This window comes from Vulpes lagopus, chromosome X, assembly GCF_018345385.1.
Source record: "Vulpes lagopus strain Blue_001 chromosome X, ASM1834538v1, whole genome shotgun sequence".
Classification (NCBI taxonomy): Eukaryota; Metazoa; Chordata; class Mammalia; order Carnivora; family Canidae; genus Vulpes; species Vulpes lagopus.
Genome location: NC_054848.1, coordinates 84,135,525 through 84,154,843, shown reverse-complemented (window position 1 = coordinate 84,154,843; position 19,319 = coordinate 84,135,525). Strand labels below are relative to the sequence as shown.

The window sequence follows — 19,319 nt, the reverse complement described above, 5'->3', positions numbered from 1 at the left end:
TCCAAATACCTTTACCCCAGAATGTCTCAACCTCAGCACTGCTGACATTCTGTGTTAAAGAATTCTTTGTCACAAAGGGGAAAAGAGGGGGTTGTCCTTAGCATTGTGAACATTTTAGAAGCATCCCTAGCCTCTATCCACTAGATGCCAGCAGCACTCCCTGTGCTCAGACTATAAACATGTCTTCAGGCATTGCCAAATATTTCCTGAAGGGCAAATCGGCCCCACCACCACCTATACAGAGTCTCCCTGTGGCTCTCTTCCTTTCCTGAGGTCTTTTAGTTGGAAATTTACATGAAACAAGACAGCTTCCTGTTCTCTAGTTGTATGACATTACTGAAATTTGTCATCCAAATAAAATTGTAAGTTTCTTGATGGTTGGAAATTGTTTTTCTATGGTTTCCTCCAAAGATTCTTGCATAGAACATATGAGGAGAGACTCAGTCAAAGTACACTTGTTTTGCTCGTTTTTTTCATTCATTCACTCAAAAAGCATGTGTTTTTATGCAGCACTTTATCAGAAGCTGGACATAAAGGAAAAGGAGACTCAGTTCCTTCCCTTGAGAAGCTCACAAGTCTAAAGAAAGAGATCGGACTAGTGTGGTGTGATTTGCTACCATAAAGGCAGTAAAGAGAATAGCCCTTAACTCAGACTGGGAGGGGCAAAGAAGGCTTTCCTGAGAAGGTAACTTTTGAGTTGGGTTTTGAAGGATGAATAGGCGTCAGTGAAGGATGAATAGGGGCACTGATTGCAGATAACTAGAAATTTGTTAGATGTTTCTGTAGTATGAGTTTAATAAATATGCTTCACAGACCTTTGACTCCTTTCAGCAATGTGTTTTTCTTAAATCTCCTTGGCTCAGAAAGCTAACTGAAAGAGGACTATTTCATGAAACTGGAATGAGTGTGTGTGCACACGATGTACACAATATGATACCGTGGGAGGGAGGTTGCTAGCATTTGCTGGCCCTGCCCCCCTTCTCCACATAGAAATACTCCTAAATTAAGAGAAAAAATGGTATTACTGTGGTTGCTGGTTTTGATTGACTATGTTGGGCTTTGAGGTTGACTTGTCTATCATGATTGATCAGTTGGGAGACCTTGGGGGATGATCAAAAGATATATCATCAGATTATTTTATTCCTTTCAGAAAGATATATCATCAGATTATTTTATTCCTTTCAGAGTGTCATCTTAAAATAAAACTCACTGTTTAATTATTGTGTCAAATTTTCACCTTAATTGACTTTTTCAAGTGAAAATACTTAGTTTCTGTCAGATTCGGAGTGTGGGGGAAGGAGTGATCTGGAATACACAGCAAGTTCAAACCTTTACACCTTTTGAATTCAGGAAGCCTGGAGTTTATGCAAGGAGGCCCAAATTTTAAAGGCTCGGTTCCCATTTTATTTATTTATTTATTTTTATAAAGATTTATTTATTTATTCATGAGAGAGAGAGAGAGACAGAGAGAGAGACAGAGAGAGAGACAGAGACATAGGCAGAGGGAGAAGCAGGCTTTTCTCAGGGAGCCCGATGTGGGACTCAATTCCAGGATCACAACCTGAGCTGAAGGCAGCCGCCCAACCACTGAGCCACCCAGGCGTCCCTCGGTTCCCATTTTAAATGGTTTACAAGACCATCCTATGAAGTAAGTAACGATGGCAAAAACAAAACCAAAAAACAACCAACTCACTTAGCTTTTCTAGGATCTCCTCGTCTGTCATCTTGGATTTTTTCCGTTGCCGATCTGTGTTTCTATACAAAGTACTGGAATTGGCGTTCTCAGCAGAAGGTGGTGTGGCCTCTTTATTTGGTGCTGCTGGTGAAGCTACGGATTCCAGCACAGAGCGGGTGTAGATCTTAAAGATAAGGGAAAAAGTTCTATGATGAAAACAATAGGCCAAGCCTAGATGCTGCCATGTCAATGAGGTTTTATTTTGTAAATTTATTTATTTATTTATTTATGATAGCCACACAGAGAGAGGGAGAGAGGCAGAGACATAGGCGGAGGGAGAAGCAGGCTCCATGCACTGGGAGCCTGACGTGGGATTCGATCCCGGGTCTCCAGGATCGCGCCCTGGGACAAAGGCAGGCGCCAAACCGCCGCGCCACCCAGGGATCCTGAGACTTACTGATTTTGTATGCTCAGGTCTTGGTGCAATGACTGGTGGGGGCTCATTGTCATCTTCTTCTTCTTCCTCTTCTTCATCTTCTTCTTCAGACACAGGAGGAGCCAAAGGCGGCTCTGATGCTGTTTTTGTACTCTTGTGACAAAAACAAAGTTTAGAGACCAGGTATTAACTCTTCATTGTTTTTCTTCAGAAACAAGGAAAGGGAAATAAAATATTTAATCATGTAGGGACATGAGAAAACCGCACCTTTTACAAATGAGCAGAACCATCTACAGTTTGGTGATCAGGACTGCTCACATTCAGAGGTAAATTCAGGTCATGGTTTATAAACATCATGAAAATTTTAAAGATCTTTTCATTTTCCACTGAGCTCAGAAACAGTGAGCTATTCATTTAATATTTGCAAATTCAATGTTTTTGAAATCAATGAATAATATCTTTTTAAAATGCTACGAAAGCCTTCAATTTGTACTGGGCAGATTGTCAATTCGTTGATTGATAGTTTGTCAACCAGAAAAGGGCTATTTTGTGCCTAAAGATCAGAGCATGCATATGGATATGGCTTTAACACAGCTCTGCAAATACTCACTAAGTACAAGCAAGCCCATAAATGTTGCTTCCCTGTTCAGCCTCCTGGAAAGAAGCACTCAGAAAGTAACAGACATGAAGATCTAAGGAATATTCATCAACATAATTATTCAGTCTTAACCAACAGGTATAAATGGTGATTTGCAATGCTAAAAACTGCTACACCACCACCACCACCACCAAAAGTAACAACGATCATAGTATCTAGGATGGATTCTTATCATTCATATTTATGCAGGGCTTAAATTGTCCCAAAGCTGAATTTTGAAAGAACTATGACCACAGTTCTCAAAGTGTGGTCCCCAGACCAGCATCATCACAGGGAACTTGTTAGAAATGCAAATTCTTGGGTTCTATCCACACTAATGAATCACAACTCTGCGAGTGAGGCCTGATAGTATGTTATGACAAACCTTCCAGGTGATTCCGGTTCAGGTTCAAGTTTAAAAATCACTGAACAATGACACAGGTCTGTGCTGTCCAATATGGCAGCCACAAGCTGTCCACAGTTAATGAGCAGTTACATGTGCTATAACTTAAGTGGGTACTAAGTTTAAAATACATACCAGATGTTAAATATGAAAAAAAGTTGTAAAATAGTTTCTTAGTGAAAGACATTTCCTTTTATGTTGTGTATATGTTGAAATGACAGAATTTTGAGTATACTGGGTTCTATAAAATATCATTAAAATTAATTTCACCTTTTTCTTTTTACTTTTTTTTCAGTGTGGCTACTAGAAAATGTAAAGTTACATATATACCTTTTATGACATTGCTTCTGTTGGAAAGGACTATTAAAGATTTTTTAATTTTTATTTTGTGTGTTTGTGCATGTGTTTATATTTGTATTCTGTTGACACCTTTGGGTATACTGGCTCAAGCTAATTCTAAAAAGAATTTTCATTTCTTGAGGACAAAGCTCCTGAGGTAGATACAGGGAGCCTACTAATACACTATTAAATCAAAGGACCTCAGCCTATGATTAAAATTCAACATGGATTTTCTACAATCATGTATAAACTGATGGAAGATCCATAAGGTGTAATCATATATCTAATCAGAGACAGCAAAATTTATCTACTGTGATAAGGAAGATAACTTAGAATTTATAAGAAAGTATTTGAAAGAATATTTGCTTGCCCTGATATACATACTGAATGGTTTACAGACTGAAATTTATATGCTTAGTTAATATTGGTTTTCTTATGTATACACCTATATTTATTCTTAATTTGGCCAAAATACCTACACTATTATATTGTACTGTGGCTGTGTAGAAAGAAACATGCGTTAATGACATTGAGGTTTTAGAAAAAAAATCCATTTCTTTTTTGAAAGACTAACTCTTCAGAGAACTTCAGTGGGCACACTTAGAAATTGCCTTTAGGTTATTGGTGTTTGCTTTGAGATTATTCTGTTCCAGAAAGTTCTGCTCTCTTATGCCAGGGGGATCAAGAATGCACCTAATCACTGTTCACTGGTAGAAGGGTAGAACCTGCATATAAACTGGCTACCTTTTATATGGTAAAGCTATCTTACAGGCAAGTATTATATAATACTATATATTATACATAGGCAGGCAATATAAACCATGCCTAGAGTAGTTAGCTTTACCCGGGCTTATGAAAATATCTGAAGTAAGAAATAAATCATTGCCTCCAAAATGTGACAAAAAACTATAAAGTCTAAAGCAATTAATGTCTAATTACATGTCTATGAAGAATAACTATAGGTCAACTTCACTTAGTGACTTCTATTTAGTAGTTATGGAAATTTCATTAATTAAAAACCAAATTGTAGATTAGATTGTCTTCTTCAGCAATAGCTCTTGAGTTGTCAAAATGATTTCCAATAAATTATACCTAACCAAAAATTTAGTGTTACTTATAATCAAATAATTTCAAAATCAATATTAAAAAATCACTTTAAAAAGTTCATAGCAAAAAATTAATTGGGGTAGAGGAGCCCTTTAATATATTTGATACAATGCATCATGTGGCCTCCATAAATGAGAGTATATGTATTGCCTATAAGGATCTGAAAATTGCCCTGGTGGCAAATATAATGGGCCTAGGTCTAGGCTTCTCAGACTGGTACAAAAACCAATCAGACTGGTACTACTGACCAAAAGGTAACCTGGCACATCTCAATTGATGCTATTTCACTAAAGAAGATCCACCTGCAAAACTTCACTGTTTAGTATTCGTTAGTATCCTCACTATTCTCATTTCATATGGGAGACATTCTGCAACCCCGAGGATGGTCTAAGGGACTGTTAGAAAAACTAACATCTTTCATCTTCTGAAGGTTTGTAGGGGAGGAGGGAGACCAATGTTTATGTTTATCTAAGACTAGACACTATACTGTCACGTTGGCTGGTTGGTTGGAAAGAATGCGTGGCCTTCAGTGGACATTGTGTTTTGCATGGTGGTCAGGCCAGAGAGCATTAGCTTATCTAGAACACACCTAGAACACCAGGCGTTGGCACTGAGAACTGAAACCGCATTATTTCCTGGCCCCGTATTGAGTAAGACCAGGACCAGCATACTTCTCCATCCCTGTGTAAATAATACTGGGGCTAGGCATACTTTCTTTTCCCTGTGTTACACAGCATCAAATGAGAGTATATTTTCCTGTTTTTATGTTAATACTGAGAAGAGCAAAAATAGCAATTTCTTACTTCATGAAATGCTTGTTCTTGGAAGATAAGACCGAACCAGCTGAAGTATTTTACTTGGTACGGATAACAGCTTGCTCACCAAGACTCTCTTGAAGTCTCTCACTTCACCAATCTAAAGTGATTTAATCATAAACACTGCACAATCCTAACCTGTTCCTTGTCTTGTAAGACCTGCTTTAAAATCACATAGCCATAGGGCAACTGGATGGCTCAGTCGGTTAAGTGTCTGACTCTGGATTTCCGCTCAATTCACAATCTCAGGGTCCTGAGATCGAGCCCCGCGTGGAGCTCCACACTCAGTGGGGAGTCTGCTTCTCTCTCTTCCTCTGCCTCTGTCCCTCCCCCTGCACTCTCTCTCTCAAATAAATAAATGAATTTTTAAAAATAAAATAAAATCACATAGCCATGCCCTAAAACCCTGTAAAGTCTCTCCCTGGACATCTCCTTTTTAAGACACCGCTAAAACCCTCTAAAGGGAGGGCTCTTTCTTGGTGCTAAAGTTTAATAAACAGCTTTGCTTATTAACAGGTTTTGCTGGTGGTCTTTTTGGGAGCCACAAGTATAATATTGCTACACTCTTCCTTCTAGGTTGAGATTACTATATCTGTCTAAGCTTGAAAAAAAATATAGATACTTTGGTTGCTCTTCAGATGATAACCAGAGGGGAGGGCGGTGGGGGATGGGTGAAACAGGTGATGGGGATTAAGTAGTGCACTTGTCATGAGGAGCGCTGGGTGCTATATGGAAGTGTTGAATCACTACATTGTACACCTGAAACTAATATTAATTACACTGTATGTTAACCATCTGGAATTTAAATAAAAATTCGAAAATAAATCAAAAAAGCCCAAAAAGGAAAAAATAGATGAACAGCAAGTAAAAAAAATTTTTGTCTTATTAAAAATCTGGGATACGTTTCTTGTGCCACACAGTGGGGCAAGGGAGGTGATTCTCTACTTGAGCAGGATCCTGGGGTCTTTTAGAATTCTGAAGTGTTTGGACAATCTCTTCAGAAAAATACAGGTAGGTATATGCTTTTCCATATAATTTCAAGGGCTCATAGATTGTAGGAAGCCCATCCATACAGACTATAAGTTATTAAACCCTGCTCTAGAGCATATACTAGCTAGAGGAATTACCTTAGGAAACTCTTCTTCCTTTGAGCTTCATTGATAATGGTCAAAGGAATTAGAAGTAAGGACCTTGGAGGCTCTAGATAATGCAAAGTGTGGTCTGTGGGCCACTTTTCAAAGGAGCTTAAGATACAGATTTCAGGGCTCCATTCCATTTTGACTTGCACACTGTCCAGGCAATTTTGACACACACTGAAGTAAAAGGACCACTAATATAGATGAACAAAATAAATGCGTACTTCAAATCAAAAGCTCAATCTGTGTCAACTGTACAAGTAGCCTAAAATTGAAGAGTAGGTCCCTGAACAGTATTTAGTGTTTAATACACTCATACCAAAGAAACTACCATGAGTGAGCAGTAAACTAGATGTCACAGGATTATGGGAGGTATTGCTTGAATTCAATATTAGTTATGTGGTCATTAGTTTAAAATATTTAGTGAATAAACTGCTTCTATGTTAATTCCCACCCAGACCACTAGAGGGCGCCAAAACTGATCGGTTTAGGCTATGTGGATTAGGGATAGTCCAATCCCATTAAATCAGATCTTATGGGATAGCTAGGTCTACTTAGGAGTGTTTCTAATGCAAGAAAGCATAAGGAGTGTCAAGTGGGATCTCCCCCTGGAACCATAAGGAGAGCACAAGGTGCTTTCAATTGTCCATTCCTAAGTAGCTGAGTCCCACTGAAGAGGTCCAATCTAAATTTGAGCTTCTAATCCAGTTCATTTGATCAATACAAACCCAGCCTTAGTTAAGCAGTTTAGTTAACAACTACACCTGGAAATCCTGCCAGCCCTTCAAACTCCAAACTGGCCAATAGAAAACTCAGCATCTGCTCACAGAACTTTCTAACTCCTGAAAGATAGCATCCTCACCCTTTTGGCCACCCTCGTACCATTTTAGGTCTGCAATCAGCTTCGACCTTGACCTTTCCTCCAGCATCCCAACATCCAATCAGAACCTAAGCATTTCTGCAATTTGAACCTCATCTCCACTCCTACTGCCACTCTCTCCCTCAGGACTGCCTTACCTATGGGCCTGGATGCCTGCGCCACTCCTCCAACTGGTCTCCCTTCACCCAGCCTCACCTTCCTCCCCCCTCCCCTTTTTTTAACTGAAGTTCGATTTGCCAACATATACAGTAACACCTAGAGCTTATCCCATCAAGTGCCCTCCTCAGTGCCCATCACCCAGTTACCCCATCCCCCCGCCCGCCTCCCCTTAAACTACCCTTTGCTCGTTTCCCTGAGTTAGGAGTCTCTCATGTTTTGTCACCCTCTCTATTTTTTCCCACTCATTTTCTCTCCTTTCCCATAAACTCCCTTTCACTATTTCTTATATTCCCCGTATGAGTGAAATCATATGAAAGATCTAAATTAAATGTGAGACAAGAATCCATCAAAATTCTAGAGGAGAACACAGGCAACACCCACTTTGAGCTTGGCCACAGCAACTTCTTTCAAGATACATCTATGAAGGCAAAGGAAACAAAGCAAAAATGAACTATTGAGACTTAATCAGGATAAAAAGCTTCTGCAGAGCAAAAGAAACAGTCAACTAAAAGACAACCCAGAGAATGGGAGAAGATATTTGCAAATGACCTATCAGATAAAGGGCTAGTATCCAAGATCTATAAAGAACTTATTAAACTCAACACCCAAGAAACAAACAATCCAATCATGAAATGGGCAGAAGACATGAACATAAATTTCACCAAAGAAGATATACTCATGGCCAACAAGTACGTGAGAAAATGCTCCACATCACTTGCCATCAGGGAAATACAAATCAAAACCAGCCTCACCTTCCACCCTTAATTCACTCTGGACATTTGCTGTCAGGTAACTGTTCCCAAGGCGTATGCTTTATTTGCCTAATTCTCCTGTTCCAAAAAACTCCAAGGGCTTCTCAGTGTGTATGGGAAAAAGCCAGATTGATTGATTGACTGATTTCTTTCTTTCTTTCTTTCTTTCTTTCTTTCTTTCTTTCTTTCATTTATTTATTTATAGTTTAAGCTTTACTTAGTTAACATACAGTGCGATATTGGTTTCCGGAGTAAAATTCAGTGATTCATCACCTCCATACAACCCCCAGAGCTCATTACAACATATGCCCTCCTTAATACCCTTCACCCCTCTAGCTGGTACTCCCTGCCCACCTCCCTCCATCAACCCTGTTTGTTTTCTACCTGTAAGATTCTCTTATGGTTTACTTTCCTCTCTCTCTTTCCCCACCCCCTTCCCCTATGTTCAGCTGTTTTGTTTCTTCAATTCCACATAGGAATGAGATCATATGGTATTTGTCTTTCTCTGAGTGACTCATTTCACTTAGCATAACACACTCTAGCCCCATCCACATTATTGCAAATAGGCCAGATTTCTTAGAACACCATTTAAGGGCTGCTATTGATTTGGCTCCAAATTAATGCTCAAGGCTTAATTCCTAGGATTCCTTTTCTTGCATCTGTCTTCATTCAAAACCACCTTTTTGTCCTCGTGCTCTCCTTACTACTGTGCCCTTTATATGTTTTTCCTTTTGCTTAGAATGACCTTCCTGATCTTCACAGATCCAAATCCTACCTGACCTTCGCAATCTAGCTCAAATGTCACCTTTTCTATGAAGCCTTTTCCTTTTTTTTTTTTTTTAAAGATTTTATTTATTCATGAGAGACACAGGGAGAGAGTGAAAGGTAGAGACACAGGCAGAGGGAGAAGCAGGCTCCATGCAGGGAGCCCGATGCAGGACTCAATCCCAGGACTCCAGGATCATGCCCTGAGCCCAAGGTAGACACTCAAAAGCTGAGTCACCCAGGCATCCTTATGATGCTTTTTTCAGCTCAACATTCAACAAAAATGTACCATGTAAGTACCCATGTTGTACCAGGCACTGAGCTTAAGCCCTTCGAGACAAGGGCTTGCTTCCTTTTTTCTCCCCAGCTGAAAGTAATCTCTTGTCTCTGAGTTCTCAAAGCAAATGGACATATTTTACGGTATGTAACATGGTCCATATTGTATTATGTTTTTTTATATACACACTTCTCTTTCCTTACCAGAATGAACTCCAGATTTCCTAGTGTTTGTAAGAAGGCACTTGATAAATATATGTGAGAAAAGTAAATATCCAGTTGTTTTATTTCCCAAGTGAGAACATCTGATTTGGTGGAATATTTTGATCATTATGTAGATTTAGTTTAAATTCCACAAACAAAACCAGTAGAAGCAAGCTCAAAAGAAAGGGACAGTATTTCAGGAGATACAAACTATTGACAAAAATAAATATCAATCTAAAGACTATCCTAGAAGATTAGTGTTTAAAATAACTGACCTACCTACCTAAAAAAATACCAACTATTTCTTTGCCAGAATACCCAGCTAGTATTTATTATACAATAATGATATTAATTAAAGCAAGGGCAGTAAGATAAGTGTAGATCATGTAAGGTTGGCAGTTTTGCTTTAGCTTACATTTAATAAACATAGAGTATGTGCTAGGTGGTATACTAAGTATATTTATGCATTATCACATTAAAAATTCATACAATAAGACTAAACATCTATGCACAGAGCCTTCATACTTTGTTATTTTTATTTTTTGATAAAGATTTTATTTATTCATGAGAGACAGAGAGAGAGAAGCAGACTCCCTATGGGGAGCCTGATATGGGACTCGATCCCAGGACACCGGGATCACGACTTGAGCCAAAGGCAGATGCTCAACCACTAAGCCACCCAGGCATCCCTATTTTTATGTTTAATTGTGGTAAAATATACACGACATAAAATTTACCATCTTAGCCATTTTTATTCTTATTTTTTTAAGATTTATTTATTTATTCATTAGAGACACACAGAGAGAAGCAGAGACACAGGCAGAGGGAGAAGCAGGCTCCATTCAGGGAGTCCAACGTGGGACTCAATCCCAGGACTCCAGGATCAGGCCCTGGGCTGAAGGTGGTGCTAAACTGCTGAGCCACCCAGGCTGCCCTTAGCCATTTTTAAATGCACAGTTCAGTAGTGTTAAGTATATTCACAGTATTGCACAACCAATCTCCAGAACCCTTTCCATCTTGCAAAAATTGAACTTTGTATACAGAATATTCTGTAGATCATATAAATAGAATCATACATTTGTCTTTTAATAAATGGATTATTTCACTTGGTATAATGTCCTCAAGGTTCATCCATGTGATAGCATGTATCAATGTGTCAGAATGCCCTTCCTTTTTTTTTAAGGGTGGGCTCCATGCTGAGCATGGAGCTTGAACTCATGACACTGAGATCAAGACCTGAGCTGAGATCAAGAGTTGGACACCAAACCAACTGAGCCACCTGGGTGCCCCAGAATGTCCTTCCTTTTTAAGGCTAAATGATATTCCATAAAAAAATGATATTCCATGGTATGAATATACCACATTTATTTATCCATTCATCTCTTGATGGCCACATGGGTTCCTTCTACCTTTTGTATACTGTGAATAATGCTGCTATGAACATGAGTGTATGAAAATATGTTTGAAAACCTGCTGTCAGGGCACTTGGGTGGCTCAGTCAGTTAAGTGTCTGCCTTCGGCTTAGCTCGTGATCCCAGGGTCCTGGGATCAAGTCCTACATCAGGCTCCCTGCTCCTCGGGGGAGCCTGCTACTTCTCCCTCTGCCTCTGCCTCTCACTCTCTGTCTCTCATGAAAAAATAAAATCTTTAAAAAAAAGAGAGAACCTACTGTCAATTCTTTTGGGTATAAATCCAGAAGTGGGATTGCTGGATCCCATGGTAATTCTATTTTTAATTTTTGAGGAACTTCCCCACAATTTCATGGCCTTTACTCTTTACCATTAATGATCTACTACTATCACACTTGTCACCCAGAGTGACATTAAGCAGGCCAGCATCTGTCCTCTATAAAAGGTTGTTATCCATGACTCTTCAAATCAACAGTTAGGAAACTCTCACTGATGCTAATTATTTCACAATAAAATCACACAAAGGTTAGCCTTGTCTAAGATAATTTTTTGTCTTATGTGTATGGATATTCTTGCAGATACTCTATCACTTCTAAGAACTTTGAACTCAGTTACTTATTTTCTAGGCTCTTGATAAAACTATATGAGTTTGGGCAAAGTCACTTCCCCCACTAGATCTGTTTATCAGAACAGGTGACACTCAAAGGTACAGTGATATGACCTCAGAATTATTTTACCTCTCTGAAATTCATCTTTAAAATGGAGACAATGATTAAGACTTACCTAATCTGGTGGCAAGAAAGGTTAAGTGAATGCACACTGTTATTATATCAGTGCCTGGCACATTGTAAGTGTTGAGTAGAGAGAAGCCACTATCATTATGATTATTATTTTCAAGATTCTTTGTGTAAAAGAAATAGAAACATTTATTTACATAAAGATTTATACATGCATGTTCATAGTAGATTATTTACAATAGCCAAAAACTGCCAATAGTCTGGAGAGCCTTCCATGGGTAAATTGTTAACCAAAGTGGCACATCCATTCCATGGAGTACTACTTAGCAATAAAAAGGACAAATTACTGATAACACACAACTCGGATGAACCATAAGAGCATTATGCTGAGTGAAAAAAAGCCAATCCCAAAAGGTCATATACTATATTATTTCATTTACATGAAATGTCCAGAAAAACAAATCCATACTACCAGATTAGTAATAGCCTGGAGCTAGGGGATGGAGGTGGGATGGGGAATAACTGTAAGCAGGCATAAAGGATCTTAGGAGGTGATAAATGTATTCTAAACCTGGACTGTGGTGACAGTAGCACTGGTATATACATTTACCTACACTCATCAAACTGTATGTTTAAAAATGGGTGAATTTTATAGATCTAAATTATACCTTTAAAAACTGTGTTTTAAAAGATTCTCTATCTAAACTGAATCTGTACGATGGTATCCTATTGGACTGCCAGAAACACTGATCACCCCAAACCATTTTCAATTTTTCACTTACCGAGGGATGGGCGGCTATGTATCCATGTGCGCTTTTATCTGAAAAGAAAAGATAAAGATGTCACATTTATTTTATGAAGTCTGCCTCATTTAGAAACCAGACTTAATAAACAATTAAGTTGTATTAATTATTTTGTATTTTGTATTAATTAATTAATTTGATCAGAAGGAAATTCTCCTATTCAATATTGAATAGATGCTATGACAAATGACATAATTGTTCTGAAAATAACTCATATCCTTGCAAGGTTCACCATGTCATTTTATAGACCTTAATAAAGGCCTCCAGCGAATCTCATCTATATGTGTAATATTGAGATTACTTACTCAGATTTAATTTGAGAGAGTGCATGTGTGCATGAAGGTGCATGCAAGCAGGGGGAGGGACAGCGGAGGACGGGAGAGAAGCCTAGAGCAGACTCCCCACTGAGCAGAGAGCCCAATGCAGGGCTCTATCCCAGGACCCTGAGATGGTGACCTGAATCGGAATCAAGGGTTGGATGCTTAACTGACTGAGCCACACAGGTGCCCCAAGATTACCTACTCCTGATTGGTATGAGTCTATACATATCCAGAATTTCTCCCTTACTTCCTCCTTCCCTCTCCTCCTCCCTCCCTCCTTCCTCTTCCTTCCTCCCTTTTACTGTCCCTTTCTTCCTTTTTCTTTCTCCTCCCCTGCGCTCCTCCCACCCTATTCCTCAGTCTCAACACTAGAGCATCCACAGAATGTCTGGTGAGTTTCACTCAGCTCAGACAAATACTAGAATGATGCATTTTTGGTTCTGGTCACCTGTGGTTCTACAGTGGGCCCGGAGGGCAGTTCTAGACTTCCTCACATTAAGCACTGTTTGAATTATCACTAGGATCTCTGAGACATTTCACTCCACACACACGGAAGACGAAATACCTAAAAAGCTCCCCTTGATGGCTTTTTTTCCTTTTAGGTTTTCTCCATTAGAGAACAGCCGTCAAGCAAAGCAATCTCAGTCAAAAACATCCAGTGGAGCACATGAATTACTATACACTTTAAATTTGGGCTTTGACATTTGTTAGAACCAAATGAGACACTCCTCCCCTTCTAAGTAAGTCCTTGCACTATTCCTGAAGATATTTCAAGCCTACCCTATATTAAAACCAATGCTGAGAGATAGGGGCACTTTACAGCTGGGGCACTAATGATAGGATTCTCTTCTTTTTTTAGATGTTAAATAATAAGTTGTTCTAGAAAGGCAACCCGGATCATCTTTCTCAAAATGCAAAAATGTTTGGCATATATTTTTCAGTTGCTTACATGGCAAATGTGAATGTTCAAGCTTCAAACAAGGGCTGGGCCTACATGCTAGTAAATGAAGTCAAGATTTTGCCAGAACACAGACATTTTAATTTCTTATAAATAGCCAGACATAATTTCTTTTTTTAAGCTTGATTTTGAGGTTGGATCAAAATGGCAACCACAAAATGTGTGCTGTATCATCACAGTATAAGTCAATGAATCAAAAGGATAAAATACACTTCAGGAGACCATGTTTTGATTCATACACCTCTTATTTCATGGTCACTTCACAAGGCCTGATTCTAAGTGACTGTCTTCTTCATTCCAGTGCAAAGACAGAACAATTGTGATTGAAACTGACAACCACTGCTTCACTGAGCAATCCCCCTCCTTGAGTTCTAAAAACACCCAAGTAGTAAACCTCCTAATGTCAACTTCAACTTCCAGCACATCTTTCAATTTACTGATGTTGATGTCATTTGGGGAAGGAAGTAGAACTGAGGGCAGCCCTGGTGGCTCAGCAGTTTAGCGCCGCGTTCAGCCCAGGGTGTGATCCTGAAGACCGGGGGTCGAGTCCCACGTTGGGCTCCCTGCATGGAGCCTGCTTCTCCTTCTGCCTGTGTCTCTGCCTCTGTCTCTTTCTCTCTCTCTCTCTGTCTCTGTCTCTCTCTGTCTGCATCTCTCATGGATAAATAAATAAAATCTTGAAAAAAAAAAAAAGGAAGTAGAACGGACTTCAGATGCCCTACAGGCATTCTGTTCTAATCCCGAGGTCCTGAGATTCGAATTACTTCTCTCTTTGATACTTTGGATTTATTCTTACCTCCCGATGTAAAGCTCATGTATTTCTGGTTGTTGACTGTTTCTTTGGAATCATAGAATTTGAGAACATCGAGAACAGCTTGTGGGTTCTTCTTCTGTTCCAGTTTTGTTATGTTGGAGGTTTGGAGTAACCGTGCCCACTGCTCAGGGATCCCCTGTGGACAACCAAAGGGAAAGAATGGAGCTCAGAACATTCAGCAGCTGCATTTTTATGTTCCAGTAAAGTTCTTCACCAAGAAGCCCATGCTACCTGTAGGATTACACTTGGGAAACTGAAGTGATACTCTAGATTTAAAGTTAGTAACTTAATAATGCAATCATTCTCTTTTCTAATTAAAACACATAGGTAAAACTAGGATCCAACTTAAAAAGGGTGGGTGGGAGTATGACCGTGATAGAAAAAAAAAAGCGCATGAAAATCACCTCCATATTAATTCTGCTCATCCATGAAATGATGTTTACGGCTTAGCTTATTTTTTCTGGCGACTCAGGGCAGACATAGCAAGACTTCTCTAAATTTGTGCACAGTGTAGTATAGTGCAGATCAATGGATTTTATATGACTGGAATAACAGAAGCTGTTTCTGGGCATGTTATTAATTGGGGGATCATTCCGAATAAAAGAAAAGCCTCACCCATGGTCAGTTTACACTTTGTGATTACAAAATGCAATTTGGCGGGGTGGGGGTAGGGTGTCAAGGGCTTTAATACAGAGGGGGACTGAGAAGAGACCAAAATAGAATAGTGGAGGAGCCACAGGCACGGAGATGCTAAATAGTCTCTCCTCTCCTCCCTCCATCCCTTCTTTGTTCATTGGCCACATAGAACCTGGGGACTATGGCGACCATGCCGAAGCCTGGTGAGAATTGGCAATAATCCAAAGCATTTAGAGCAGAGAGGAGGGAGTATTTGGAAATCTGACCAAGGACAATTGCACGAATTCCACCAGAAGGTTAAGTTTCACATTGAGCATTTAGCATTCTTTCCCTACGTGCTCAGCCTACGGATGTCCCCATTTTGTAATTGTACAGCCTCCAAGAACAACTTGGAGTGAGAAACAGACACCCCATTCCTAAGTGCATCTAGACACAATTTATGTGGCCTGGTCCTATGAAGTCTCGGCAAGACAATGTGTGACGTGGGCCTCCAGAGTTTGGGAATGACAACAAAAAAGTGAGATAAGCCAAGCAACAATTCTACTGCACACACATGAACCTGCTGCTGCAGTGCTATGACATCTCAAAGAAGCACTTTGATGCAAGCTTCTTTTGGGCCTGTGACGCACCTCTGGGAGCTTCCCTGGGCACATCTGTGAGCCATAGAGATCTGGCTGTAATGGACGTAAATAAAGAAAGAAAAGAAAGTTAAAACAGAATGTGGGACAACTTAGAAGGTGGGAGGAGATGAAACCAATGGGTCTGAATGGGGAGAGGGGTTAATCCCTTCTAAAGTGGGGCGGTTATGAAAATAGAAAGGTTTTAACTAACGCGGGGTGGGGGCAGGACAGGATACAGGACAACAGATTTAAGAAAACAGAAAAAAGACAACTTTCTAATGTTTGGACGCATAATTTCCACTTTGGGCCAGATGCTTCCTCCAGAAATACACAATAATAAGAATTACTGTTAAGTGAGTGACCGGAGAAATTACCAGAAGGCAGAAACATGACTTTGGAGGAAAGAAGGATGGCATCATGAAAAGCTTGGACAATAATTTGTAAGTCTGTATTTACAACTGGGTAATCACAAGTAGCCAATGGCCATGTGATGAACTTACAAATTTCAATTCCCAATTCTGGTGAACCATTTCCGGTTTCACAGTGGAAGTGTCTGTGTGGCTAAAATGGACAGGATGGCAACATGGTGATGCTAAATTTAACTTCATTCTCATTGATGCGACTCTTCCGCATGTTGCACCTAAAGTCGTGACTGGTCTAGGGAAAACTAGATTATTAAGGATTTCCCACGCAGCCAGAGTCTACCTTTAAAAAGTTTCTTTAGGCCAAGGAAAGAGAAAAACCATTTCATTTCAAGCCATATATGAACAATTTCCATTTTAATGCTGCAGCTCTAAAGTCGCACTTCCCACAAAATAAGATCGGATATAAGGTAGCAGCTTTGTCTAAAGAAAGATACTGTCTCCAAAGCTACAGAGACATGCTTCGACCCAACTGGTTTGATTTGGGATATAGGTCTTTGATTTCCTGGCATTTGGGGTCACTCCAAGCACAGTGAAATGACACTTTGACATGCATTAATCACGCAATTTGATGCTAAAGCCTTAAGCCACATATTTGAACTCAGGAGCCCATGCATGATCCCAGTTCTGATTCTAAGTGCAATTAATAGCATTTGGTTAATACTGTAATGGCCAAAGGAGTTATTAAGTGTTACAAAACCAGGTATGCGTTGCACATAACCACTAGAGCAGACATCACTGGCATGATCATTATCGTAATTATTAGAATATTTGCAGTTATACATTCTCATGGCACTTCTAAACTTTTGTGATACATAAATGTCTTGTGATCACTAGACAGCAGGAAGACATGCTGTCAATTGCAGAAGATCCTTCAGACAACTATACTTACCACATGACTACACTGCTGACATAGTCTCTTTTTTCTTTGATAAGTTGAGATAAACTAGTCCATCAATAAGACCTGACGCTTAAATTTGAATGTGTGCCACAGAGGCACTTAATCAGAAAGCCATCTCATTGCTCCAAATTGAGGTACAAATCCCAAAAGTTAAGACAGCTAATGGAGACCTAGAAGTATGAGCATCAGAAGCAGGAGCACATATCAATGCCTGACCACATGTACAAAAACAACCAGATGTACAACAAGCTGGGGATTGTCCGGTGTAGCCCAGGAGAATGGCAGCATGATACAACAGGCCAAGCATTTATCTTATCATGAGAAATGATCATTTATATCACTCATACCATTTTTCCCTCTGATTGACTTGAAGCGACCGTCACAGGTCTAGAGGTCTGGAAGGGGGAGTTCTGAAGTATTTAGGACAAAAATGGCAATATAAAGGGTAAGGACTTTTAATACTTTAGTACCCCAAATCTCACCTCCCAACCTACTTTGAATCTCAGGGCCCAAGTGCATACCCAAGCATACAAGGTCATATGGGCCAACTAGCCATAGGACAATCACCAAGTGGCACACCAAATCGGCGTCCAAATATTCACAATGACAGGCCCTTGGAAGACAACTGAACAAGACAGTTCAACAAATTGCTCAAAATGCAACCTAAGCAACAGCAATAATCAAATTTAGTAATACATCCCTCCCCCTCTGTGCACACACACGATACATTAGTGGTACCGTGGCAAATAGGACCCGATTTTAAATGCTACCAACAACATGATTTTAAAAGCTTATTACCATTTGGCATTTTTTAAAGTCTGTAAGTGTAAACCATAGGTGAAAAGAGTTAAAAAGGGCAGAATGTGGCATCTTTAAATATAATGTACGGACAAGTAGCTTCCTCTTCTTTTTTTTTTTTTTTTTTGGACAAGTAGTTTCAAAAGACCATCATGAGGGCAATAAGTGCATCAGATTTCCAAATTTAGCCTATGTCTGTCTGTATATTCAAAGGATTTCTATCGACTGCCTGCCTCCAAACAGCTGCTTTATTTTAAATTGGGTGTCAGGGAGGAGGGGGAGCACAGGTTTTGGTTGGATTTGGGTTTAGTTGCATCAAACTGTTGTTACATTTGGAAAGAATGTCCATCACATATCCCACCCTTCTGGTTGGTTCTTAGGGTTCTAAACAACGGCAAAGTGAAAATGCAGTCAGCAAGATGATGGTGATTCACTTTTTTTCATTTCCATTCAGAACCCAAAAAGAACAAAGCAAGAGCTAAAGATAGATTAGATCATGAGATGTCAAGCAAGTTGGAAAGAACGGAAAAAATAAAAAAATTGGAAAGAAACCAGAATGTCACACGAGAATAGTGGAGGAGAAAACTTTCACGTCAGACCACAAAAAGGAAGGGAAAAAATGGTATGACAGCAATAAAATATAAGTTAAAACAGAGGAAAGACACATAGAAAATAAAGAATGTCAAAACTGGAAACATAATGTTCTTAAAACAGGGAAGAGTTATTGGACAAAATTTATAAATTTTAAGTGCTCTTACTGTTTCAAGTGTCAAAAAAGTCATAATATCTTTGTTCAGATTATAAAAACCATTTATTTATTTATTTATTTATTTATTTATTTATTTATTTATTTATTTATGTTGGTGATGGTGTAATGGTAGTGGTGACAGTACTCAAGGCCATTTGAATAAAGTCTTTGACTCCAGTGATGAAATTTGTTAAATCTTACCAGTGTCTCAACTTTATCAATGTTAGTACTTCTTTACATTCTCTTTTGCTTGCTACTGAGAGTACAGAAATAACCAGCTCACATCACTTTACAAGGCCAAGATGTTTACTCAATTGTGATTTTATTCTCATATTGCGTACTTCCAGAATTGAAAAAAAAAAGGGGGTATCTTGGCTGTCAATTCAGAGACATGGTTTGCTTCTTCAAATCCAGTTGATTTGTCCCTTGCCCCCTTTTGGTTCACTGAATCATAGGAGTTTACTTACTAATTGTCAAGTTATGAGACAGAAGATTTAATTATTTAACATCTAAAAGTATCTCTTACACCAAGAACCCAAGAATCGGTGGTGATATTATAGAAGTTTTTT

The 19,319-nt window shown here is 39.2% G+C and overlaps 1 protein-coding gene across 9 annotated transcripts in view; it reads right to left on the bottom strand.

Moving 5' to 3' along the window:
* The window catches only part of PAK3 (p21 (RAC1) activated kinase 3), a 125,319-nt gene that overhangs the window by 57,150 nt on the left and 48,850 nt on the right, over positions 1 to 19,319 (bottom strand). For 4 of the 9 annotated variants that reach the window (XM_041741475.1, XM_041741473.1, XM_041741474.1 and 1 more), the window contains 6 exons: positions 17,552 to 17,614; positions 15,891 to 15,935; positions 14,608 to 14,761; positions 12,513 to 12,550; positions 2,133 to 2,264; positions 1,694 to 1,859 (listed from right to left, as the gene is read on the bottom strand). In XM_041741475.1, the coding sequence (XP_041597409.1) occupies positions 1,694 to 1,859; positions 2,133 to 2,264; positions 12,513 to 12,550; positions 14,608 to 14,761; positions 15,891 to 15,935; positions 17,552 to 17,614 (598 nt within the window). The remainder of the gene's footprint in view (positions 1 to 1,693; positions 1,860 to 2,132; positions 2,265 to 12,512; positions 12,551 to 14,607; positions 14,762 to 15,890; positions 15,936 to 17,551; positions 17,615 to 19,319) is intronic. The other 5 variants (XM_041741479.1, XM_041741478.1, XM_041741480.1 and 2 more) reach the window with 2 other exon arrangements.